Source organism: Pinus tabuliformis, chromosome 1_2 (assembly GCF_031772625.1).
Source record: "Pinus tabuliformis cultivar Carrire ecotype Pingquan chromosome 1_2, CPIR1, whole genome shotgun sequence".
Classification (NCBI taxonomy): Eukaryota; Viridiplantae; Streptophyta; class Pinopsida; order Pinales; family Pinaceae; genus Pinus; species Pinus tabuliformis.
This window is the reverse complement of record NC_142298.1, coordinates 249,244,688-249,269,565: the sequence shown is the minus strand read 5'-3', so window position 1 is coordinate 249,269,565 and position 24,878 is coordinate 249,244,688. Positions and strand designations below refer to the sequence as shown.

The window sequence follows — 24,878 nt, the reverse complement described above, 5'->3', positions numbered from 1 at the left end:
CGCCCATTGTCTTTAGTTTCGGGTGTTAGCCATGGTTCCTAGATGATGATGACGGTGATGATGATAATTCCGGGTAGTAGCAGAGTCTCCTTGATGATGTTAGAGACAGGGTGGTAGCTGGAGCTCCCCTACAACATTTCTTTTTATTTAGATTGAAGAATGTTCAACATGAGATGAGCAGAGACAAGCAAAGATGGTACACATTGATAGGATGACATGATGATCGATGGACAAATATTGACAGGTGGAATTATCCCTAGTGGAGAGGGAGTGTTAAATTACGCAACTAGCATCAAATTCCACTTTGGACAACTCATTTGATGGAGATAATTATTGCATCAAATTCCTCTTTTCGAGAGGACCAAAATTGACCTAAAGATCACTCAAATCAGACAAGGGGAAGCATATTTTTGAATTAAAGCCCACACGTGCAAATTGTCAAGGTCAGCTACACCATCATGTAGGCTCATGAAGCCCAAAAGTCATATCTTTTCATCCACATGGATTCATATAAATATAAGAGATCTCACACCTCCTTTGGCACTTCATCAACACACATCTTCTCTCTCCTCTTCCTATTGGTTCGTACAACTCAAAAAAGGAAGGTTTCTCTCACACATGCGAAGGATAGGTGGGTGTTTTGATTGGGTTGAATTACGTGACTATTGTAGGGCGTTGACCAACTTTGACCTGGGAATATTTGGCATATTTTGACTTTGTTTTTGGGTGAATAAACTCTGTTCTAGCACGCTGTAGCTGTTGGTGCTTAATTCAAGGTGTTCTATGCTACTTGACCGAAGCCCTAATTGCAGAGTTTGACTGCAGACTCCATCTTCACATTGAACAGGTTTGACTGCACCAAATTGATTTGCTTTGGGCTCATTTCAATCTGCTAAGGAGGCTGCATTTATTGCTCCAAAACCAAGCTCCTTGAAGACCATTTTTTTACTGTTGTCCTATCTCTGGTTAGGGCACACTTTGACAACAGTGGACTGCTGTTGACTTGTGCAAATTTTACGAAGTTCAGATTTCACTATGGTTGACTCCATCTCTCTTCGATAGTTGCTTGGCATATTGAAATTAGTTGGATAATGAATTTGATATTGGATGATGTACTCTCTTTGCTGAACATTTGAAGACAATCTAATAATAAGAAAATTTGCAAGGGTTTTCCCCATAGTGGGTTTTTCCCTGGGCATTGACCAAATTTTGGTGCCTCTTGTCTCTTGGCTTGTCTTCTGCATTTATGTTTGATGTTCTTTCATCAGTGCCTGTCATATGATAATGGTTAATGTGATTGCTAATGGATTAATGAAGTAACTGACCTAAGAAAAAGAACATGTTAACTAAAAAATTAACATGATTGAGGTGATAGACTCACAAAACCTTCTTGCTATAAAGAGGTAGCTTCTCAACAGGAATGGCGAGATGCCATGGTGGAGGAATATTCCTTTGTCATGCAGAATGATGTTTGGGAGATTGTGCCAAGACTAGTTGGCAAGTCAGTGGTTGGTTCACTTTAGGTATACAACATTAAGCATGCAACTGATGGGAGTGTGGAGAAGTGTAAGGATATATTTATGGCCAAAGGGTTCTCTCAGGTCGAAGGGATAGACTGTGATGAGTCGTTCACACTAGTGGCTCGATAATCGTCTATTAGGACTATTCTGGTGATTGCAGCGTAGATGGGGTGGAAGATCCACCAAATGGACGTGAAGGTCGCCTTCCTTAATAGAGTTGTTGAGGAAGCGATATATATTGAGAAACTTGAAGGGTTTGGGACTTTTAACATAGACACGCATGTGTGTAGGTTGAAGAGAACTCTTTATGGGCTCAAGCAAGCACCAAGGGCATGGTATGCTCGGATAGACAACTACCTTCTCAGATTGGGCTTCACCAAGAGTGAAGTTGACCCTAACCTATACTATATTGTGGTTGAGGTCCAACCTCTCATTCTTGTGTTATATGTTGATGATTTGATATTGATAGGGGATGAGGAGCTCATTTGTGATTGGAATAGAGATTTTGCAAAGGAGTTTGAGATGAACGATATAGGGCTTATGCACTATTTTCTTGGATTGGAGGTTCGAAAAGGTGATGGGGAGATATTCTTGGGACATGGAAGGTACATGCAAGAGATTCTCAAGAGATTCAACATGCAGGATTGCAGGCCTATAACCACGCCTCTAGTCATAAACTGGAGGAAGGTGGATGCTACTAGAGGTGAGTGAGTGGATCCCACTCCCTATAGGTAGCTCATAGGGTCATTGATGTATCTAGTGAACACACAACCAGACATTTGCTTTGTAGTCAACCAGTTGAGCTAGTTCATAGTTGAGCCAACCATAATGGATTGGGTTTGTACCATGCATGTGTTGAGGTATCTCAAGGGCACCACAGATTATGGGTTGTTATACAAGTAGGTTGATGGAGTGAGTCTTCAAGGATCCACGAACGCAGATTGCGCAGGAGGTTTAGTAGATAGGAAGAGCACTTCAAATTGTGTTTTTAGTGTTGGGTCAGCAGTTGTTTCCTGGTTCAATAGGAAGCAGAGATCAATGGCGCTGAGCTCAGTGGAGGCCGAGTACATGGCTGCCAACTTGGCAACTTGCAAGGCTATTTGGTTGAGGAATCTACTTGTCAGGTTGTTTAGTCAGAGGTTGTAGCTCACCGTCATAAACTGTGATAATCAGAGCTGCATCAAAATCTATGAAAATCTAGTATTTATTGACCGCTCCAAGCACATCGAGATTCGGTACCATCATATCAGAGATTATGCCCAAAGAGGTAAAGTCAAACTCTAGTACGTGCCTATAGAAGAGTAGATAACAAATATCTTGAACAAGGCATTGGCAAGAGGCAGATTTGTCTACTTCAGATATAAATTGGGTGTAGTACAAAACACCTTCCTCTCTAAGGGTTCTGCTAAATTTTGAAGTGCATTAAATTTGGCAGAGGGACCCACAAGTGAAGCTAAGGCGCAATTTTATTTTTTCTTAATTTGACTTAGGAAAATTCTAATTTTCCTATACTAAAAAACATAATCAATCTCAACCGTCCATTGAGTTTTAATCTTAGCCATCCATAGAAGATGGAAGGCCAAGTCGACCTTATAAAGAGAGGAAGGGCACAAACTTAGCGTATTATTATGCACTAGAGACTTGTGTGTTTAGCTTAGCGAAGAAGGGTTTCTAGTTCAACACATTAGGGCAGAGACAGAGGCCGAATAGCCTTAGTGATTTCTTCAACCAATGTGCTTACTATCCAGGGCCGAGTTATCCTACACAAGAGGGCTGAATAGCCTGTATGAGTCCGTACAACTGCGTATGCAGAGGGCGAGTTGGTTAGAAAGATGCATAATGGTGTGTTGAGGGTCAGCGAATTGAAGGGGATTTTTTCCTATGTTGCACTGGCTGTGGGGACGGGGGGGGCGCAGGGGGGGCGGGGAGATGAGTTTCTGCGACGGCTAGAGCGCACCCCCAAATTTTCAAGGGACGGCGGGTTGGGGACGACAAGTGCGGCAACTAATTTTTATATTTATTAAAATATTAGAATTAAAATAAAATTTAGTAATACAACATAAACATGAATCAAAATGATAAATTAAAATATAAAAATTAGAACTATTACTATTTTGAAATTCAAATTACAAAATAAAATACTAAAATTGTTGGGCGTGAAGGGCGTGAGCTGCTGGGCGTGAAGGGTGTGAACTGTTGGGTGTGAAGGTTGGTTGTTGCTCGTTGCTGGGCGTGAAGCCTGTGTCCAGGTGGGCGTGAACCCCTGTCGTGAAGCCTGCCCGAAACCCTGTGTGAAACATTGAAAACTGCTTGCCTATCATGAAGAAAACCCTCCTGCGTGCGTGAAGAAAACCCGCCTGTGTGAAGCTTGGAACTCTCCCTGTCGGTTGAATGGTAAATGAAATCAAAATGTTATGTGGGTTATGTTTTACCTTTGTGAACTTAGGTATGCACTAGCGTAAGTAATCGATGTAATTTTAGTTTTTTTTTATATACAATTTTGAATTAAGTTTTGATTTTTTATAAAAAATGAAAAATTTTAATATTTTTTTAAGTTGTAAATTGAAATTATATTGGGGATGTCTAGAAGTCCCCAATTTATCGAGGGACATTTTGGAAGTCCCCAAAAAGTCCCCAATTTTTAGAGGGACAGCTAGGGGACGGTCTTGAAGTCCCCAAGTCCCTATGGAGTCCTCGGCAAATTTGGATTGTTTCCGAAGAGTTCCAAAGTCCCCGGATCGCCGGAACGGAGGAAATGTCATAAATTATGGCAGGGACGGGTCCCGTGCAACATAGATTTTTTCCCAGTTTTTGTAATCAATTTCTGAGATTTTCGCTGAGCAGAATAATAAAACACACAAGTTGGCAGGTTTTCCCCAGTTGGAGTTTCTTTGGTAATTTCTAATGTATTGTTTATTGTGTGCTTTTGTCTTCGTGAATTTATTTTCCACTGCTGATATTTGTTAGTATACTCAACATATTTATTTGTGAGTATACTCAACATATTTAGTAAAAGTGTTTGGAGTTCAGTTTCAGTTTCTTCATCACAATTTTTTTATTAAACTAGCATTTGCACCAAATGTTGCAAAGGAAACGCCGTAAGGCATAAATTCGAGAAGAATAGTGAAATATAAAAGATCATTGGATATAAAAATTAGTAAACAAAATATAATAAATTTCTGGGGCAATACCAGAGCCAACAACAACTACATTTCTCATTATCATGATGATGACCCATGTCCCTCCAAACTACCCCCTTTTTACCTCTTGGTTTACTCTAGGATGGCCTCATACCACTTGTACTTGGTTCAGTTAGTTGCAGCATCATTTAGTCACCCTTGTGCAAAGCATCAAAGCTGAGTCACCATTATGTTCCATGGAATCCATTCACAACCATCTTGAGTCCTATTATAGTATGTCAGCCCCTTTATGGGTCGTACCTGTCCTGTATTGTGGAGATTCAATCTCTAGATGTCCCATTGGTTTGTTGATGTCTTTGAAAAGCCTTTGTCCTAGTAATTGGCCATTCCCTATTGAATGTTTTCAATCGTTTCCAAGTCATCCTTACATGCTATGCTCTAAATAAAGGAATTCATAAGTCCACCCTTTAGACCATCATTCACACCTCAGAGTCAATCTTTGTCAGTCACATCATACAATGTACCTCATGCCATTGCTGAGGACTCATCATTGCCTCAACTTTGACATGCTTTCCTCTATTGTCTTCAACACGTGTATTCTAGGGGAGTGGCCTAGAGGGTGATGTACCTTAAATCCATTTTCATCATTGCTGGGTGTCTCAGATCAAGCAGGTGGAAACCTTAGTGCCTTCTCGCATGCTCGACTTCAACTCATTATCACATTATCAACCAATCAAGGATCATACACTTGATGGAGCATACTCTAGTTCTTCAGCACATAAAAATTCAATAAGATGAATTCCCATGAACTTGGGTCTTTCCAAGATGTGAGAAATGCCGTTTTCTAATATCATTGTTTTTTTTACACAAATAAGAACAACTTTGCTATTTATTATGTGCCTGATCATAGCAAGATAACCCAAATATTTACATCATGTTTAGAAATATCAAAGGATTTAAGAGGAAAGAAAAAGATTTCTCCAAAAGATCTAACTGGTTTTTGCTACAATCCTTCCTACTGTCAAAACTTAAACTTCTGCTATTGTAAATTCTACAAAATTGGCCAGCTATCAAAATACATTTGCATGGAATGGTCATAGCTTAATGAGGGGGATCAATTGACATTTGATCAACAGGGGCATTTCTTGTTGTGCTTCTAGTGTCTTCATTGTTCCTGGATCTACGTTTCGAACTATCAAGTGTAACACCATTATATCCTTAATTGCAAGAGTTTTGCATAGTTGTTTTGAGATATTCAGTTTCAATTTTGCAAAGCATCCCTAAGCATCCTTAAAATTTATGGGGTCTATTGTTTATGGCTATTCTATGATGAACTGTTTTTATGACTAAGCACAAAATTTTATGATCTGTTGTTGAATTTTGTTCAGAGCGATATGCAGGATTTGGTGTTCAAGCCCTCTGAGGAGTCGATGTTGTGCCCTTGTTCAAGACCCGGTTTGCTGGACAGGCAATAGAAGCCCAACATAGATCAGGTGGCGCTCAAGTTCCCTCGCTGTGATTCATCTAACACCAAATTCAGCTACTATAACAACTACAGCCTGTCTCAGCCTCATTATTTCTGCAAGACCTGCAGACGGTATTAGACTAATGGAGGTTCTCTAAGGAACGTCCCTGTTGGGGGAGGGTGCACAAAAAACAAGGGAGCCAAGAGAACTGGGGATCAACCTGTTAATTGCAGTGTGCAAAATATTGAACCCACTACTTCCACTTTTACTATCAATAAGAACAATGAATTTAATAGATGTTCTTCCAATTTAGATCAAACTAGTCTTTCAGCCCTTCCCTCAGTGTATTTCAGTCTTCTCAACGAAGGAAATGATGGCCTCGGGATTGCCTACACCAGTCGTTCTCTGCACCAACAACAAGCTTTGAGGGTGGCATATCAGTCTTTATTATGATGAGTCTGGCACAATAAACACAAAATTCATCAACCCTTCATGGAAAATTATTGAAGAGTTATGAGTTTGAATGGTTCAGGGTAGAATGAGATTTGACTATGAAGCAAATATATCCTTACTATCCTAAAATCTAAATGAAATTATTAGATCAATAACATAGTAGATTTAGAATATAGTTGGCTACACCAATAGGTATGAAATTTAGAAATTAGATCTTAATTATTGTTGTGATCAAATCGGTAAGATGAGAAGCTTGAACACAATCCACCATAATGGACTATTGATTGAATAATTTACCATGAAAAACCAATCAACTATAATTGACATTTATGATATAACAATGAAGGATAAGTAGACATAACAACCTAGACCTAAAATCTCATCAGTTAAATTCTAGAATGTGCAAACAAATTAATCAAAAGAGGAAGAATGAAAGAAAGAAAGCCCTTTTGATTCGGATTTTTTTTGTGTTTCTACCACTGTTATGGATTTCCTTGCATGCCAACCTGTAGGTTTGTAATATTGAAAATCATGATGAGCTCATCTTCTAATTGGTTACCATAATTGTCACAATATTTATGTGCTTACCCCATGGCCAATAGAGTGAGTGCCCAAGCTGTCATGGAGGAAGCAGCACAGGAAGCCAAGCTCTAGGCACCCCAAATCTGGAGATGATGGAGTCCTGAAAGACATGAAGTAGCTCTTACAACTGCAACTATCAAAGCAAAAATAACCATGAAACCCGTTGCTTCATTCCCCACTGGAAAAATAGATTGGAGAAAACCCTAGAGGAAGAGCTCTTCCACGACCTGCAAGTAAATTATGTAGTCATTTAGCAACACACTTCATCATATATTTAGCCCAAAAACATACTATGTACAGAAGGAAAAATAAAAATTGTGATTCATCTAGGGATTTATGTGAACCTTGAATTAATAAAAGTTCAAAAAATGAAAAAAAAACTTGAGACACAGATATTAGTGAACAGTAAAGATTTTATAAAATGTATCAGTTTGCCATACTGTAAATGCACCAGAAAAACAATATGTATATTTACTAAGAAATTAATAAGTACCAGTATAGTAAGTGTGGTCAAAGGTGTAGTTGAGAGCCCATCCAGCAACAACACCCACAACAAGAAACATGCAGAAGTTCAACAGCAACAGAAAAGCCGCAAGAGACTTCACCACTCCCAACGCCATTATAATTATAAAACTATGGTTTCTTTACAAACTACAAGTACTGACCAAATGGGGCTTAATTGGGAGATGGAAAACGACCAATTACCAATCTATACCATGCACTAGATTATTAATTTGCAGAGGATGAGATCAAGCTGAAAACAATGGTGGTGGGAGATCACAGGCAGGAATTACTTAAATAATAGACCAGAAGCACTGTATTTCTCGTTTGATACACAGTAGCATTGAGATATTAAAGCACGTATCATTTTTTTTGAATTCACAGTTTACTTAGTTCTGCATTTTATTGGTGTGCTAATCAATTTCATTTCCTGTGATCCTTCATTTATGCAAATCAGTGAATTTTTTGGGAAATCTCGATAATAATTCATTGGGATTAATTCAATAAGATGAATTCCCATGAACTTGGATCTTTCCAAGATGTGAGAAATGTCGTTTTCTAATATCATTGTTTTTTTTTACACAAATAAGAACAACTTTGCTATTTATTATGTGCCTGATCATAGCAAGATAACCCAAATATTTACATCATTTTAGAAATATCAAAGGATTTAAGAGGAAAGAAAAAGATTTCTCCAAAAGATCTAACTGGTTTTCGCTACAATCCTTCCTACTGTCAAAACTTAAACTTCTGCTATTGTAAATTCTACAAAATTGGCCAGCTATCAAAATACATTTGCATGGAATGGTCATATCTTAATGAGGGGGATCAATTGACATTTGATCAGCAGGGGCATTTCTTGTTGTGCTTCTAGTGTCTTCATTGTTCCTGGATCTACGTTTCAAACTATCAAGTGCAACACCATTATATCCTTAATTGCAAGAGTTTTGCATGGTTGTTTTAAGATATTCAGTTTCAATTTTGCAAAGCATCCCTAAGCATCCTTAGAATTTATGGGATCTATTGTTTATGGCTATTCTATGATAAACTGTTTTTATGACTAAGTACAAAATTTTATGATCTGTTGTTGAATTTTGTTCAGAGCGATATGCAGGATTCGGTGTTCAAGCCCTCTGAGGAGTCGATGCTGCGCCCTTTTTCAAGACCCAGTTTGCTGGACAGGCGATAGAAGCCCAACATAGATCAGGTAGCGCTCAAGTTCCCTCGCTGTGATTCATCTAACACCAAATTCAGCTACTATAACAACTACAGCCTGTCTCAGCCTCATTATTTCTGCAAGACCTGCAGACGGTATTAGACTAATGGAGGTTCTCTAAGGAACGTCCCTGTTGGGAGAGGGTGCACAAAAAACAAGGGAGCCAAGAGAACTGGGGATCAACCTGTTAATTGCAGTGTGCAAAATATTGAACCCATTACTTACACTTCTACTACCAATAAGAACAATGAATTTAATAGATGTTCTTCCAATTTAGATCAAACTAGTCTTTCAGCCCTTCCCTCAGTGTATTTCAGTCTTCTCAACGAAGGAACTGATGGCCTCGAGGTTGCCTACACTAGCCGTTCTCTGCACCAACAACAAGCTTTGAGGGTGGCAGATCAGTCTTTATTATGATAAGTCTGGCACAATAAACACAAAATTCATCAACTCTTCATGGAAAATTATTGAAGAGTTATGAGTTTGAATGGTTCAGGGTAGACTGAGAGTTGACTATGAAGCAAATATATCCTTACTATCCTAAAATCTAAATGATAAAATAATTATTAGATCAATAACATATTAGATTTAGAATATAGTTGGCTACACCAATAGGTATGAAATTTAGAAATTAGATCTTAATTATTGTTGTGATCCAATCAGTAAGATGAGAAGCTTGAACACAATCCACCATAATGGACTATTGATTGAATAATTTACCATGAAAAACCAATCAACTATAATTGACATTTATGATATAACAATGAAGGATAAGTAGACATAACAACCTAGACCTAAACTCATCAATTAAATTCTAAAATGTGCAAACAAATTAATCAAAAGAGGAAGAATGAAAGAAAGAAAACCCTTTTGATTCGGATTTTTTTTGTGTTTCTACCACTGATATGGATTTCCTTCCATGCCAACCTGCAGTTTTTTAATATTGAAAATCATGATGAGCTCATCTTCTAATTGGTTACCATAATTGTCACAATATTTATGTGCTTACCCCATGGCCAATAGAGTGAGTGCCCAAGCTGTTATGGAGGAAGCAGCACAGGAAGCCAAGCTCCAGGCATCCCAAATCCAGAGATGATGAAGTCCTGAAAGACATGAAGTAGCTCTTACAACTGCAACTATCAAAGCAAAAATAACCATGAAACCCATTGCTTCATTCCCCACTGGAAAATAGATTGGAGAAAACCCTAGAGGAAGAGCTCTTCCACAACCTGCAAGTCAATTATGTAGTCATTTAGCAACACACTTCATCATATATTTAGCCCAAAAAACACACTATGTACAGAAGGAAAAATAAAAATTGTGATTCATCTAGGTATTTATGTGAACCTTGAATTAATAAAAGTTCAAAAATGAAAAAAAAAAAAAAACTTGAGACACAGATATTAGTGAACAGTAAAGATTTTATAAAATGTATCAGTTTGCCATACTGTAAATGCACCAGAAAAACAATATGTATATTTACTAAGAAATTAGTAAGTACCAGTATAGTAAGTGTGGTCAAGGGTGTAGTTGAGAGCCCATCCAGCAATAGCAACCACAACAAGAAACATGCAGAAATTCAACAGCAACAGAAAAGCCGCAAGAGACTTCACCACTCCCAATGCCATTATAATTATAAAACTATGGTTTCTTTACAAACTATAAGTACTGACCAAATGGGGCTTAATTGGGAGATGGAAAATGACCAATTACCAATCTATACCATGCACTAGATTATTAATTTGCAGAGGATGAGATCAAGCTGAAAACAATGGTGGTGGGAGATCACAGGCAGGAATTACTTAAATAATAGACCAGAAGCACTGTATTTTTGGTTTGACACACAGTAGCATTGAGATATTAAAGCACGTATCAATTTTTTTGAATTCACAGTTTACTTAGTTCTGCATTTTATTGGCGTGCTAATCAATTTCATTTCCTGTGATCCTTCATTTATGCAAATCAGTAAATCTTTTGGGAAATCTAGATAATAATTCATTGTGATTAATTCGCTTCCTTTGCAAATTTGATGTCATAGGTCATAATGGAAACAACTGATATATCCTAACACCAAGAACATGTCCTCATGTGTTTCCAAATCAGCTGAAAGAAACCCCATGTACATAGACAAACCACAACTCCAACCTCTCGTCAACTTTGAATGTTGCAAGCATGCCAAATTGATTATTTGTCTTCAGTGCTTCAGAAATGTCTCAAATATCAGCTCTAGATCTGCCAGTTACTTATGGTGATTCGGTAGATTCTGATATGGATATTGATGAAGGTCAAGCAACTAAAACAGATGCTCTGTCCGGATTGCCTATTAGTGTGAGAGCATGTGAAAATGAACTTTTAAGATTGAAAATCATGATGAGCTCATCTTCTAATTGGTTACCATAATTGTCACGATATTTATGTGCTTACCCCATGGCCAATAGAGTGAGTGCCCAAGCTGTCATGGAGGAAGCAGCACTGGAAGCCAAGCTCTGGGCACCCCAAATCTGGAGATGATGGAGTCCTGAAAGGCATGAAGCAGCTCCTACAACTACAGCTATAAAAGCAAAAATAACCATGAAACTCGTTGCTTCATTCCCCACTGGAAAATAGATTGGAGATAACCCTTGAGGAAGAACTCTTCCACTACCTGCAAGTCAATCATGTAGTCATTTAGCAACACACTCCATCATATATTTAGCCCAAAAAACACACTATGTATGGAAGGAAAAAGAAAAATTGTGATTCATCTAGAGATTTATGTGAACTTTGAATTAATAAAAGTTCAAAAATGAAAAAAAAGACTTGAGACACAAATATTAGTGAATAGTAAAGATTTTATAAAATGTATCAATTTGTCATACTGTAAATGCACCAGAAAAACAATATGTATATTTACTAAGAAATCAGTAAGTACCAGTATAGTAAATGTGGTCAAGGGTGTCGTTGAGAGCGCATCCAGCAATAGCACCCACAACAAGAAACATGCAGATATTCAAGAGCAATAGAAAACCCACAAGAGACTTCACCACTCCCAACGCCATTATAATTATAAAACTATCGCTGCTTTATAAACTATAAGTATTGGCTTAATTTGGAGATGGAAAATGACCAATTACCAATCTATACCATGCACTAGATTCTTAATTTGCATATGATGAGATAAAGCTGACAACAATGGTGGCTGGAGATTTTCTGGACTGCCTATTAGTGTGAGAACATGTGAAAATGGTCATGAACTTTCTGGCATTGCAGATGCCACTAGAAGTGATGTCTGTGTCCAAAATCTGCCAGAAGGTCAACATTTTTCCTCCAACTAGCTACAAAAATAAATATAGAATAAATGATGAAACTCAGATTCCCTTTATAGTAAAAATCAATCAGCTACAGAAAGGTATTTTTGGTTACTCCAGCTTGTGAAGTTAGTTCTGATACTTTGAATAATCCAAACAAAAGATTGAAAAAAAACTTCAATGAGCAGTTATCTTCTTAGCAGTCAATGTGGGAATATTTATATGAAGGTTTATGAAGATAGTAAAGACCTTACTAGCTCAATCAATTCTTCCACTGGAAGTATTAAATGTGAGTTTGTCTCCATAGATGCCCATAGATGCTCTGAAGCATAACCTATGTGGACAACATTGTGATCTCTACACCTCGAATCGGTGGCATTGCAGATGCCACTAGAAGTGATGTCTGTGTCCAACATCTACCAAAAGGTCAACACTTTTCCTCCACATTAGCTGCAAAAATAAAGAGAAGAAATGATGAAACTCAGATTTCCTTTATAGTAAAAAGCAATCAGCCACAGAAAGGTATTTTGGTTCCTCCATCTTGTCAAATTAGTTCTGATACTTTGAATAACCCAGACAAAAGCTTGAAAAAAACTTCAGTGAGTTGTGCTCTGCTTAGCAGTCAATGTGGGGATATTTATATGAAGGTTTACGAAGATAGTAAAGACGTTACTAAATAAATTAGAACATAAATTATGGACTAAATAGAAAAATGCCCAAGGCCAGACAATTCTTGGAAAATGGTTGTTGGCATTCCGATCCAAAGAATTGGAAAGAAGCCCCAAATTCGTCAACTTTGAATGTTGCAACCATGCCAAATTGATTATCTGTGTTCGGTGCTTCAACATAAATTATGGACTAAATAGAAAAATGCCCAGGGCTAGACAATTCTTGGAAAATGGTTGTTCGCATTCTAATCCAAAGAATTGGAAAGAAGCCCCAAACTCGTCAACTTTGAATGTTGCAACCATGCCAAATTGATTATCTGTCTTCAGTGCTTCAGAAATGCCTCAAATATCATCTCTAGATATTCTGCCAGTTACTTATGGTGATTCGGTAGGTTCTGATGAGGATAACGTTGAAGGTCAAGCAAATAAAACATATCAAATATTCAAATTACAGAATGTGTCACCCTCAAGGTGGACAATGAAGGCTGGGTTTAATAAGGAAATTAAAGACTCAGTACAAACTGAGAGATAAGGTTCCATTTTTGCTGATGTCGTTTGACATTGAAAGTTTTGGGCCGAAAAGAATTCTGAGTAGACTTAGAAAGCTTCAAAACCGCGTGAGTCTTCCAAAAAGACTTTTCCATAAATTCAGGGCTGCAAAACCTTTTTCATGCTGGTTCTTACATTCATTCTGATCTTGCATACTGTTTTTAAACATATCAATATTTATTGTATGCATACATTGCTTTTAGTCCATGAAAAAATAATTGCAGTCCTACTCTGCTTTCATTTGCAAAGCCATCATTCCAGGACTTGATGTAATGGCCATTTGATGATGTGGTAGAAAGTTAGAAGAGCAGTGTTGACACTGTAGGTAGTGGTTATATGCGCTGGTTATAATGGACAAATCTCACAATAATGGTCTTGTATTTCTATAACTCTGTTCTTGACATATTTAAGAACCTGCAGTTTCATGGCAATCTCCAAATTATTCTCTAGAATAGAGGTGAACTGAAGTCCATCTTTCTATATTCTAAAGAAGGAGGTCCTATCCCAGCTCGGTCAGGGGGTGACGGCATCAGTTCAATGGTCAGGGTGGAAATCTGGGCAGAGTTATAGGCTCTTGGAATTGCCTGGAGGTGGCCCTGTTGATTCAGCCTGGTCTTCACATGGACCAGGTACGACTTGAGAGTCCAAATTATACCCAGCAAAGTACTGCTATTAAAAAGTGTTCAAATTATACAAAATAGAATAAGGATTCAAAAATCTCCTTAATTGCTAGCAATAATAATCAAACTAATATGATGACTGTCAGACCTGACTTTCATGACAATATGTAGCAGTGGTCAAACAGTAAAACTTATGTTACATGTAAGATCTCAATAGCAGGCCATATACAAGTACTTGAAGACTAAAATTACCGAACTGGTCAAGAGCACCAACATCTAGAGCAAAGTAGGTGACAAGAGATTGTCCAAAATGATTGGCAGAATGGGCAATAACCACCAAAGAACGAACACTTCAAGCATGGGTAGATAACCAGGGCATTGGTCCATTGATGAGATCAAGTGAGTGTTAAGCAAAATCCACCGGGGCTTGCATTTTTGCCTGGATCTGCCCCACCAAACTGTTTCAGTTTCAAAGGAGTAAAACCCAATGCAAGGCCCAGACCATTTTGGTAGAATAGCAACCTCTTGGACTGGGCAACCCCTTTTGGGGTATGTTTCTCAAATCACTTGTAGAAAACACATTCCAAGATGATGGTGAAAAATCAAGATCACTCAAAAACTCGGGGAATGGTACCTGATGGGATCAAGGGAGTGTTACGCTGTCAACCAGCGTTATATTTTCAACCAGATCTGCAACACCCAAATAGTATTAGTTTCAAAGAGATGAAGCCAACTGCAAGCCCTGCACAATTTTGGCAGAATAGCTACCTCACGGACCTGGCCCGTAGCACCTTGGCAGAAGGAAGTCTGCTCTAAACAGGGCAGCAACCTTTGGGAATTGTTTCTTAAAGCACTTCCAAAAAAAAAAATCCTGGATGAGGGTGTAAAATCAAAGTACTAAGAGACTAGAGGAATAATAGTCACATCAAACACCTAAACTGATTGTATTTTCAATGAACATGGAGTAGACTGACCTGTGTCACAAGGGCATAAAGTGGAAGTGTGATGTAACTACATAGAAACTGCACAGCAACCCTAGACACAAACACAAGCAACCCAAGGTAATCCTTATCAGATGATAATGGTATTGTCACCTAATTTACCTGAAATTTATATACGGAAGAGTGACACATTTAAATATTCAAATTACAAAATGTGTCACCCTCAAGGTGGACAATGAAGGCTGGGTTTAATAAGGAAATTAAAGACTCAGTACAAACTGAGAGATAAGGTTCCATTTTTGCTGATGTCGTTTGACATTGAAAGTTTTGGGCCGAAAAGAATTCTGAGTAGACTTAGAAAGCTTCAAAACCGCGTGAGTCTTCCAAAAACACTTTTCCATAAATTTAGGGCTGCAAAACCTTTTTCATGCTGGTTCTTACATTCATTCTGATCTTGCATACTGTTTTTAAACATATCAATATTTATTGTATGCATACATTGCTTTTAGTCCATGAAAAAATAATTGCAGTCCTACTCTGCTTTCATTTGCAAAGCCATCATTCCAGGACTTGATGTAATGGCCATTTGATGATGTGGTAGAAAGTTAGAAGAGCAGTGTTGACACTGTAGGTAGTGGTTATATGCGCTGGTTATAATGGACAAATCTCACAATAATGGTCTTGTATTTCTATAACTCTGTTCTTGACATATTTAAGAACCTGCAGTTTCATGGCAATCTCCAAATTATTCTCTAGAATAGAGGTGAACTGAAGTCCATCTTTCTATATTCTAAAGAAGGAGGTCCTATCCCAGCTCGGTCAGGGGGTGACGGCATCAGTTCAATGGTCAGGGTGGAAATCTGGGCAGAGTTATAGGCTCTTGGAATTGCCTGGAGGTGGCCCTGTTGATTCAGCCTGGTCTTCACATGGACCAGGTACGACTTGAGAGTCCAAATTATACCCAGCAAAGTGCTGCTATTAAAAAGTGTTCAAATTATACAAAATAGAATAAGGATTCAAAAATCTCCTTAATTGCTAGCAATAATAATCAAACTAATATGATGACTGTCAGACCTGACTTTCATGACAATATGTAGCAGTGATCAAACAGTAAAACTTATGTTACATGCAAGATCTCAATAGCAGGCCATATACAAGTACTTGAAGACTAAAATTACCGAACTGGTCAGGAGCACCAACATCTAGAGCAAAGCAGGTGACAAGAGATTGTCCAAAATGATTGGCAGAATGGGCAATAACCACCAAAGAACGAACACTTCAAGCATGGGTAGATAACCAGGGCATTGGTCCATTGATGAGATCAAGTGAGTGTTAAGCAGAATCCACCGGGGCTGCATTTTTGCCTGGATCTGCCCCACCAAACTGTATCAGTTTCAAAGGAGTAAAACCCAATGCAAGGCCCAGGCCATTTTGGTAGAATAGCAACCTCTTGGACTGGGCAGCCCCTTTTGGGGTATGTTTCTCAAATCACTTGAAGAAAACACATTCCAAGATGATGGTGAAAAATCAAGATCACTCAAAAACTCGGGGAATGGTACCTGATGGGATCAAGGGAGTGTTACGCTGTCAACCAGCGTTATATTTTCAACCAGATCTGCAACACCCAAATAGTATTAGTTTCAAAGAGATGAAGCCAACTGCAAGCCCTGCACAATTTTGGCAGAATAGCTACCTCACGGACCTGGCCCGTAGCACCTTGGCAGAAGGAAGTCTGCTCTAAACAGGGCAGCAACCTTTGGGAATTGTTTCTTAAAGCACTTCCAAAAAAAAATCCTGGATGAGGGTGTAAAATCAAAGTACTAAGAGACTAGAGGAATAATAGTCACATCAAACACCTAAATTGATTGTATTTTCAATGAACATGGAGTAGACTGACCTGTGTCACAAGGGCATAAAGTGGAAGTGTGATGTAACTACATAGAATTGATTTCAGAGGGAGATTTGTCCATTATAACAGAGTTATGCAAATAAAGTATTGCACGTGTGCTTCAATCTGTAATGAGTTCAACAGGTTACAGAATTCTAAGAAATTTGGAGTAGGAAATGGGAGATAATCATTATATCACCTTACGCCGTTAGATCCTTTGTTAGACGATTAGATTATCCTCAGCCGTTGATTTCAATTGGTTGGTGACCGGTTGGGACTCGCTGGGCCCGTTGCTTTCCCTTCATGTAACTGCATCACAAAGAGACACTCAGTGATCATAACAGCACAATTTCGAACTCTAGATTAGCGCAAGCCCTTTCTAGTGGTCGGCCGCAGCGGCACAACCAGACCAGATCGCAGAGAAGAAAGATCATCCAGGGTACAACATCCTGTGTAAATACTCCCCTCACTCCTCTTTTGGACACCATTCTATTTAATTTCTAAACGAGGGTTTTATTTTTGGACACCATTCTATTTAATTTCTAAACGAGGGTTTTATTCAGCTGGCCGAATTCACAGTGTAATGAGTTACATTGTTCCATAGAGTCCTCAGGTATTGGGATCGAGTATTTGCAGCTGCGCTTGAGTTCGAATCCCTGTGGGCTGTGTTAGATTTTGATAAGAGAGTTTACAATGGCACCCATAGCAGTCGGTGATAAGATTCCAGATGGCGTTCTGGCCTATTTTGACGAAGAGAGCAAGCTCCAGCAAGTTTCCGTCCACTCTTTGGCCGCTGGGAAGAAGATTATTCTCTTCGGCGTCCCGGGGGGCTTTCACTCCCACTTGCAGGTCAGGGTTTTTTTAATTCTTCTGTAACTTGAATTTTTGCTTGGTTTGAGCTATGATTGATAGTTCTATGCTCTCGCTTTCGGATGATTAGAATCTTGATTTAATTATTAGGTTGTACGGTTAAATGGCTGATTGAGCCTCTTCTGGCTATTAAATCGATAAGTCTTTTGTAACTTGAATTTCTGCTTGAATGCTTGATTTGAGATATGATTGATAGTGCTATGCTCTGGCATTTGGATTATTAGAGTCTGGGAGATAAGCAAGTTAACCTGCTCGTTAACCCTGAGCTCTGTGTGTTACGGGATACGGTTGTGTTAGCCCTACGCTTTGCCCTAGTGTTCTATCACACATCTGCTCTGTATGAAGAAGAGACACCAGTTCATAGCATTCACCAAAAACGAGCAGGAAATCCATGAATCCCAATGCAGGTCATGAAGTATCTAACCTTTGCTCTATCTTAGCTAAGGTCGTTCACATTTAGCTTAATTTTAGCTTTATATCTATTGAAGATTTTGTGTTCACATATAACTTAACTTCGCTTTGTATCTATTAGATATACAAAATCTGCAATTAAAATCAAGATAATCAAACAAGAATCTAAAGGTTTGGCTTCCTGAAACAACCCTAACCATAACTAGAAGTCTCTTACTTTCACAAAAAAGAAGAAGAAGACTACATTAGCTACAAAGATAAGCTAATGAGAACATTCACTCTTAATAGATTCAAGAGTTTCCATTGCAAGTTTCTGAGATGATTGGGCACTTTGAATTTCCTAAAAAGATGCAAAGTAATTTGATGGTCGCTTCTGAGATGACTGGGCACTTTGAATTTCCCAAATAGATAGCAAAGTAATTCGATGGTCGCTGAACTTTTGTTTCAGAACAATGGCACCATTGGGGCAGATTCTGAGATAATTGGGCATTTTGAATTTCCGAACAAATACCAAGTAATGTTGCTTTACTTTGATTTCAAAACGATGGTTTTGACTATTTTTTTTTTCATGTTTTCTATTTTTATGGATCTGAAGATGTCGTGTTTTCTCAAAAAAATACTCTTAACCATGTGGTAAGGGATAAAACTGGTTGTGAGTCCGCCATGAACGTTTTTAGTTCATATAAATGAATCTGATTAGTTGAGATCAACCTTGATAGAAATAATTCATTCTGATATCAATAAATCAGTAATGGTTGAGGAAAAAGCTTTAATATCAATGAATCAGGTAGCAGGTTTTATGCTCTGAAGGAATCAGGTAGCAGGTTTTATGCTCTGAAGGGTTGAATTGTTTTTTTGGAATCAGGTAGCAGGTTTTATGCTCTGAAGGGTTGAATTGTTTTTTGGGAATTTCGGATTAAATCCGAAAACTATGATCATATAGATTCGTTAGCTTATGCATTTCTGAAGTATAATATACATTTAAAAAAAAATTGTTTGCAAGAATTTTGGTTTAAATTGTTAGACACGAGATTTCAACTGAACAAAAGTTCAGTGGTCATCAAGTAGTGAAAAGATAAGAGAGTTCAGTGGTCAATAAGTTACCTGGACCTGCCTAAGAACGGTACCCTGCTAAGCTTCATATTCTGTTGACCTGAACCAAACCCTGCTGGTCAAAGTTGCCTTTTGCATTTATCTCCATGGTGGAGGACCAAGTGTATTTTATACTAGTTCCTTTGTATAGGCACTCATCCATTCTTGTAAATACAAATTACCCAAGTTGGGTATTCCCCTGCAGTTCCAAGTTGCTTTTCTTGGTGGAGAACCAAGTAAATTTGATACTCTAGTTCCTGTGTATCATTCTCATGTTTTCTTGTAATTAGAAATTACCCCGTTTAACATTAACTCGGATGTCGGGATAAAGACATGTCAACTATGGTTCGAGCTCAAGTAATACGTGTTAATTGCTTGCTTGTAGAATACAGATTAATAATAACAACAATTTTTTTAAGTCATCCGACATTGCGTAATGTTTTCTCGTTATCACTCTTTCAGGTTTCTCCTAGTCATTAAATGTTCATAGATAGATATTGAGCAGAAGAATTAGCTGAATCGACGCAAGCTGTCCCACTGAGCAATCTGTGTTTGCATCAATTCTTTCTATCTATGTTAATTATGCTAAAACATTGGATTTTCATTACTGAATTTTCTACCGTAGCCCCTTTTCTTCGTGTAGCAAATTTCTAACATTTGATAGATCCACGAAACTTTGGCTTTGCTATTCATTGTCTTGTAGCCATTCTACGTAATGTTCTGAAATATTTCTCGGCCCTGAACCATATAATCGAAACTTTTCAACAATAGCTTTTGTTGCCTTTGCTTCTTTTAATTGTTTCCTAAATTATGCTTTTAGTGTTCTGGATTATATTGACCCTTAATTTTTACATTCGAGAAGGATACCAAATTTGGTCGGTCTTGAAGCATTTGCTGTAAATTCTACGCTGAATTTACCCTCAAACTTATCTAGTGCTTTAAAGGCGTTGACTTTTACAATGTGGATATTTCTGAAATGAAGTGGCAGTTGAAGTTATGTACTCTGTTTTTAAATTAGAGAAAGTATATATATATAGTCACTTGTGGACAATTTACGGGACAAATTGCCAAATTCATGACTTTCTATCTGATCCCAGAGTCCAGATGACAGAAGTTATCCATTGTAAGATCCTATGAAAAATTCTATCCATGGTAAAAGGTCATCTGCATTTGTCATCATAACTAAAACTACCCCTCACTGATCATTGCTGATTCATGTAGCAGAGCTGGCCTTTTCTAAAGAAATGCTGTAATCTAAAGAAATATTTACTTGGTGGTTATCCTTACAGCCATTATTAGAATATTGGGTTGACCAATAATGACTGTAATGACATTGGGCTTATCCGATTTATTTTACAACAAACTACCCCTCACTGATCATAGCTGATTCATGTAGCAGAGTTAGCCTTTTCTAAAGAAATGCTGTAATCTAAAGAAATATTTACTTGGTGGTTATCCTCACAGCCATTATTAGAATATTGGGTTGACCAATAATGACTGTAATGACATTGGGCTTATCCGATTTATTTTACAACTTTGAAGCAGGAAAATAAGACTATCACTTACTTGAAACAGAACAGTGATTTAAATCGGATCCCAATCTTTCAGCCCGACTTTCTGTTTTAATGGATTGCTCTAAATTCTTGAGATCTGGTCTTGAGTCTTGGAAATAATTTTCAACTTGCTTTTCTAATAGGGTACATGATATAGGAGTTTGGCTTGTAAATATATCTCTTTGCCGAAAACTTTTAAGATTCCAGTCTGATAGTTTGTATTCCTTTGCAAACGTGCTAAAGCAATTTCCCAAGATTTTCCCAGATTCCTACTTCGTTGAAATAAATTTAAGTTCCTTTCCCATAACGTTTCTCTAATTATTTGTTTTGGGAGAGGGAAGGGGGAAGATTAGTTATTTATAATCATATGGGCTACTGGCACCTGTTACCCCGAAAATTCTGCTCATATGATCTATCATAGGCTGCACTTCCAATTTCCCAATAACAGAATGGTGCCCTGAATATTTATTTGAACATATTTTGTTCCCATATAAAATATTAAGCATTCCTTGAAATTGTGGGTTTCTTGACTTTTGACCAATAACTATTTGTTTTGCTAGGATGCTGATGATTCACTGCCTTTCTTTTGGGGCACTGCCGCTGATGATTACCTTGTACTATCTGATGAGCCAAATGTCCTGAAAGAAGGATGTAGAAAATCTTTTGCTCCATTTCCCCGAGGTAATATAGGACTGCTAAATTAGATCTTATCTGTTTTTTAGCTATCTGGCACATGAAAGTGTAGCTGAATGTTGGCTATAGAGCCTCTAATGTAATATCGGTTGTTGCATTTGCCTTCGCAGGTTGTTACTTCTCTACATCAGGTGGATTGCAGAGCTTTGAACATCCAATACAACACATACCAAAAAGACTAGTATTGCTGTCAAAGTATTAGGAGACAATGTCTATGGATCCAATTTTAAGCTTGAAGTAAGGGCATGACCATGCAGGATCACACAACATTCACATTTCATAGCTGAAACAATTTCTGCCTCATGTTATAATTCAGTTATTGAGTGGGACTTTTGACCAATAACTATTTGTTTTGCTAGGATGCTGATGATTCACTGCCTTTCTTTTGGGGCACTGCAGCTGATGATTACCTTGTACTATCTGATGAGCCAAATGTCCTGAAAGAAGGATGTAGAAAATCTTTTGCTCCATTTCCCCGAGGTAATATAGGACTGCTAAATTAGAGCTTATCTGTTTTTTAGCTATCTGGCACATGAAAGTGTAGCTGAATGTTGGCTATAGAGCCTCTAATGTAATATTGGTTGTTGCATTTGCCTTCGCAGGTTGTTACTTCTCTACATCAGGTGGATTGCAGAGTTTTGAACATCCAATACAACACATACCAAAAAGACTAGTATTGCTGTCAAAGTATTAGGAGACAATGTCTATGGATCCAATTTGAAGCTTGAAGTAAGGGCATGACCATGCAGGATCACACAACATTAACATTTCATAGCTGAAACAATTTCTGCCTCATGTTATAATTTAGTTATTGAGTGGGAAGCCAAGAACTTGTTAAATGTCTTTTTATAGGCAAACGCCATAAATGAATTGCTGTTAATTTTTGAGTTAACATGTTCTTTGCTTAGGTCAGTTACTTCATTAATCCATTAGCTCATTATTAATTCCATTAATTCATTAGCAATCACATTAACCATTATCATATGACAGTAACTAAGCTGCATTCTCTTCACTTTGGACAATGCTTCAGACCATAAACTTGCAGTCCTGTCTCCAAGACTATATGACAGAATGATTTTGAGACTTGCTTCAAGGTTTAACGGGTAAATATATAAACATTTCCATTATAATTTTATCAGGATAATTCATTTAAACAGGTTGGCTAATAGTATCAAAGATGAGGTCAGCTAATTGTTAACACTATTCAATACTGGAGTACAATTAAGAAAGCATGGTAAGCTCAAGTAGAACTGCAAGATTATTGTGAAAGCCACCATAACTCCTTCCTTTCAGAATAGAATTTGAATTAGTATTTGTGGGATTGCTTGAAAAATGGTTGGAAAGACATTGGACTTCACTCTTCTATTTCTGCCAAAGTCAGGAACTTATGGAAGGTAAATTTCTTCTACATGTCCAGAGTTGCACATAAACATTTTAGGATGGTTATCAGTGGCGTGTCCGTTATACTTAATTCTCAGTTGCAAATGACATTTTTTTAGGATGGTTATCAGTGGCGTGTCCGTTATACTTAATTCTCAGTTGCAAATGACATTTTTTGTTATTTCACTGATAGTCTTCTCTGTGTGGATATTACAGCACAGAACTCCGGCAGCTAATCATAAAGGCAGCCTTATAGCATCAGTGAAGCCTCATGCATGCAAAATGTATGTTTTGACATTTAGCCCCTACAGTCATACCTCTCCATTGGACTGGATTTATGATACTTTTGGGATACCATTATGTGATAAGAAGCATTAAGAAAATAAGAAGCATTGAGAAAATCGATTCCCCTCAAGGAAGATCTAGGGCATTCTTAAGGGTGACGTTTAAGAGAAAATCATGAATGAGTGGCACTTAACAAGTTGTTAAGACATCCACATGCATTTTTGTCCTCCAACGTTGAAGGCAATAGGAACTATAGATGATTATTAACATTGAGAAATTGTTCATTTGTCAGCAGCAAACTAGTGATCATATTAAAGTGGTCTAAATATTAAGCAATATTTATTTAAGAAGTCAATTAAGTGAACTCTTTGGAAAGTTAACTACTCTGATGAAGATGTCAAATTATTATTTTTTGTCTCTTAGCATGTTTTTAAAATGAAATGTGCAACTGTTCTGAATAGAACATGATTTTTTTTTCTTTTAATGACATATCATGTCCAGAGGGGTTGCACTGCGAATAGCAAACTACCTTTGGCTGTGCTTAGCCTGAGGTGTAGTTATTCCAAGAATGGAACCTTGGTGGACAGATTATTAGTCAACCTCCCCAATAAACAACACCAAAAAGTTAATCGTTCAATAAGTGTTCATGATCACCTTGTTATAGTATTGATTGGATGTGAAGTTCAATTGGAAAAATAGAGGGTAGTTGTGCAGATCCATGGATTACAAATTCCTGACATGAGACAACCTCTTTATCTTAAATTCTCTAAACTTGAGGTCTATTTTTTTCAATAACTATAAACCTTAGATTTCATATTCCTTTGTAAAAAATGGGTATATACAAGAGATATACATTCACTAATAGAAGAGGGGAGTGTATAGATTTGACCAATATAATCTGAGAAAATGAGTCTATTTTTTTTTATTCCTTGTGCTGAAGTTATAATGAGCATTTTCACCACCTTGAGATAATACATTCACTAATGGAAGAGGGGAGTGTATAAATTTGAACAATATAATCTGAGAAAATGAGTCTGTCTTTTTTTTTTATTCCTTGTGCTGAAGTTATAATGAGTATTTTCACCAACTTGAGATACATGTGCAATTTGCCTCCGACTACTCAGACTTGTGATTTGATCTTCATTGTTGTAATCAATCCTTTGCCTAAGCAAAGATTACAAATGCATGCTTGTCTTCTCTAAGGTCAGCCACTGACCTGGCCATGTTTACAACCATAGATATACGTTGAGCCTCTGAAGTAATTGGCTATGCATCTGAAGATAAAATGGCCTTCCTTTTTTACAACATTTTTTATATCATTTTAATCAATTGAAATCAAAATCTACACAATTGAGCATGACAGATATTCAAGGGAAACTGCTCTGCTAGGGTCTAGTGCTTATGGAGATAGATCTAGATTATAGAAAAAATATTTATTTCTTCTTTGGAATGTGTTTTTATCTAAATTCGTGGGGAGTGAGTGAAAGCAGGTTTGGCAATGTTATTAGGAGGCCCACTAATTTTGAATGAGACATCGTTCTTTAGCTTTTATTCTTGTATGTTTCTTTCCAGATGAACACAGGTGAAAACCAATTACAGTCTCTTTTGAATTAAGATAATTTACCAGGGAAAATCAATCAAGCATTTTGAATAATAAATCAGTGGGTTTCTTCTCAGAGAAAAAGTGAAGGATAGACCAGCGGCTCGAACTTTAATGAGAAGGATGGATCATGTAGGGAATAGTGGAAAGTGCAACCTTTGTT

At 37.5% G+C, this 24,878-nt stretch overlaps 3 protein-coding genes and 1 pseudogene across 4 annotated transcripts in view; 2 read left to right on the top strand and 2 right to left on the bottom strand.

Annotated features, from left to right (window-relative positions):
* The window catches only part of LOC149205306 (UDP-N-acetylmuramoyl-L-alanyl-D-glutamate--2,6-diaminopimelate ligase MurE homolog, chloroplastic pseudogene), a 61,896-nt pseudogene that overhangs the window by 30,104 nt on the left and 6,914 nt on the right, over positions 1–24,878 (top strand). The window contains exons 2-7 of the transcript XR_016252438.1: positions 6,049–6,153; positions 8,765–8,869; positions 21,318–21,438; positions 21,561–21,687; positions 21,810–21,930; positions 22,053–22,179. The product of XR_016252438.1 is annotated as a UDP-N-acetylmuramoyl-L-alanyl-D-glutamate--2,6-diaminopimelate ligase MurE homolog, chloroplastic pseudogene (transcript). The remainder of the gene's footprint in view (positions 1–6,048; positions 6,154–8,764; positions 8,870–21,317; positions 21,439–21,560; positions 21,688–21,809; positions 21,931–22,052; positions 22,180–24,878) is intronic.
* Positions 6,182–21,309, bottom strand: LOC149205307 (membrane protein PM19L-like). The gene is made up of 5 exons (XM_089394985.1): positions 19,217–21,309; positions 12,420–12,615; positions 10,380–11,522; positions 9,888–10,107; positions 6,182–7,388 (listed from the first exon to the last, which is right to left on the bottom strand). Exons 3-5 carry the CDS (start codon positions 10,504–10,506, stop codon positions 7,298–7,300), a joined length of 438 nt encoding a protein of 145 aa, XP_089251111.1. The 5' UTR covers positions 10,507–11,522; positions 12,420–12,615; positions 19,217–21,309; the 3' UTR covers positions 6,182–7,297.
* Positions 11,299–11,916, bottom strand: LOC149205309 (membrane protein PM19L-like). Its single transcript, XM_089397370.1, has 2 exons — positions 11,790–11,916; positions 11,299–11,522 (listed from the first exon to the last, which is right to left on the bottom strand). Exons 1-2 carry the CDS (start codon positions 11,914–11,916, stop codon positions 11,299–11,301), a joined length of 351 nt encoding a protein of 116 aa, XP_089253496.1.
* LOC149205308 (uncharacterized) lies at positions 17,347–18,135 on the top strand. Its single transcript, XM_089394986.1, has 2 exons — positions 17,347–17,680; positions 17,926–18,135. Exons 1-2 carry the CDS (start codon positions 17,525–17,527, stop codon positions 18,094–18,096), a joined length of 327 nt encoding a protein of 108 aa, XP_089251112.1. The 5' UTR covers positions 17,347–17,524; the 3' UTR covers positions 18,097–18,135.

Coding starts and splice junctions, on each gene's coding strand:
- LOC149205309 (XM_089397370.1), bottom strand. CDS start 11,916: ATGGCGTTGGGAGTGGTGAAGTCTCTTGTGGGTTTTCTATTGCTCTTG. Junction 11,523..11,789: donor TGACCACATTTACTATACTG/GTACTTACTGAT, acceptor ATTGACTTGCAG/GTAGTGGAAGAGTTCTTCCT.
- LOC149205308 (XM_089394986.1), top strand. CDS start 17,525: ATGGCACCCATAGCAGTCGGTGATAAGATTCCAGATGGCGTTCTGGCC. Junction 17,681..17,925: donor GCTTTCACTCCCACTTGCAG/GTCAGGGTTTTT, acceptor TTGGATTATTAG/AGTCTGGGAGATAAGCAAGT.
- LOC149205307 (XM_089394985.1), bottom strand. CDS start 10,506: ATGGCATTGGGAGTGGTGAAGTCTCTTGCGGCTTTTCTGTTGCTGTTG. Junction 10,108..10,379: donor TGACCACACTTACTATACTG/GTACTTACTAAT, acceptor ATTGACTTGCAG/GTTGTGGAAGAGCTCTTCCT. Junction 7,389..9,887: donor CTCACTCTATTGGCCATGGG/GTAAGCACATAA, acceptor ATTTACTTGCAG/GTCGTGGAAGAGCTCTTCCT.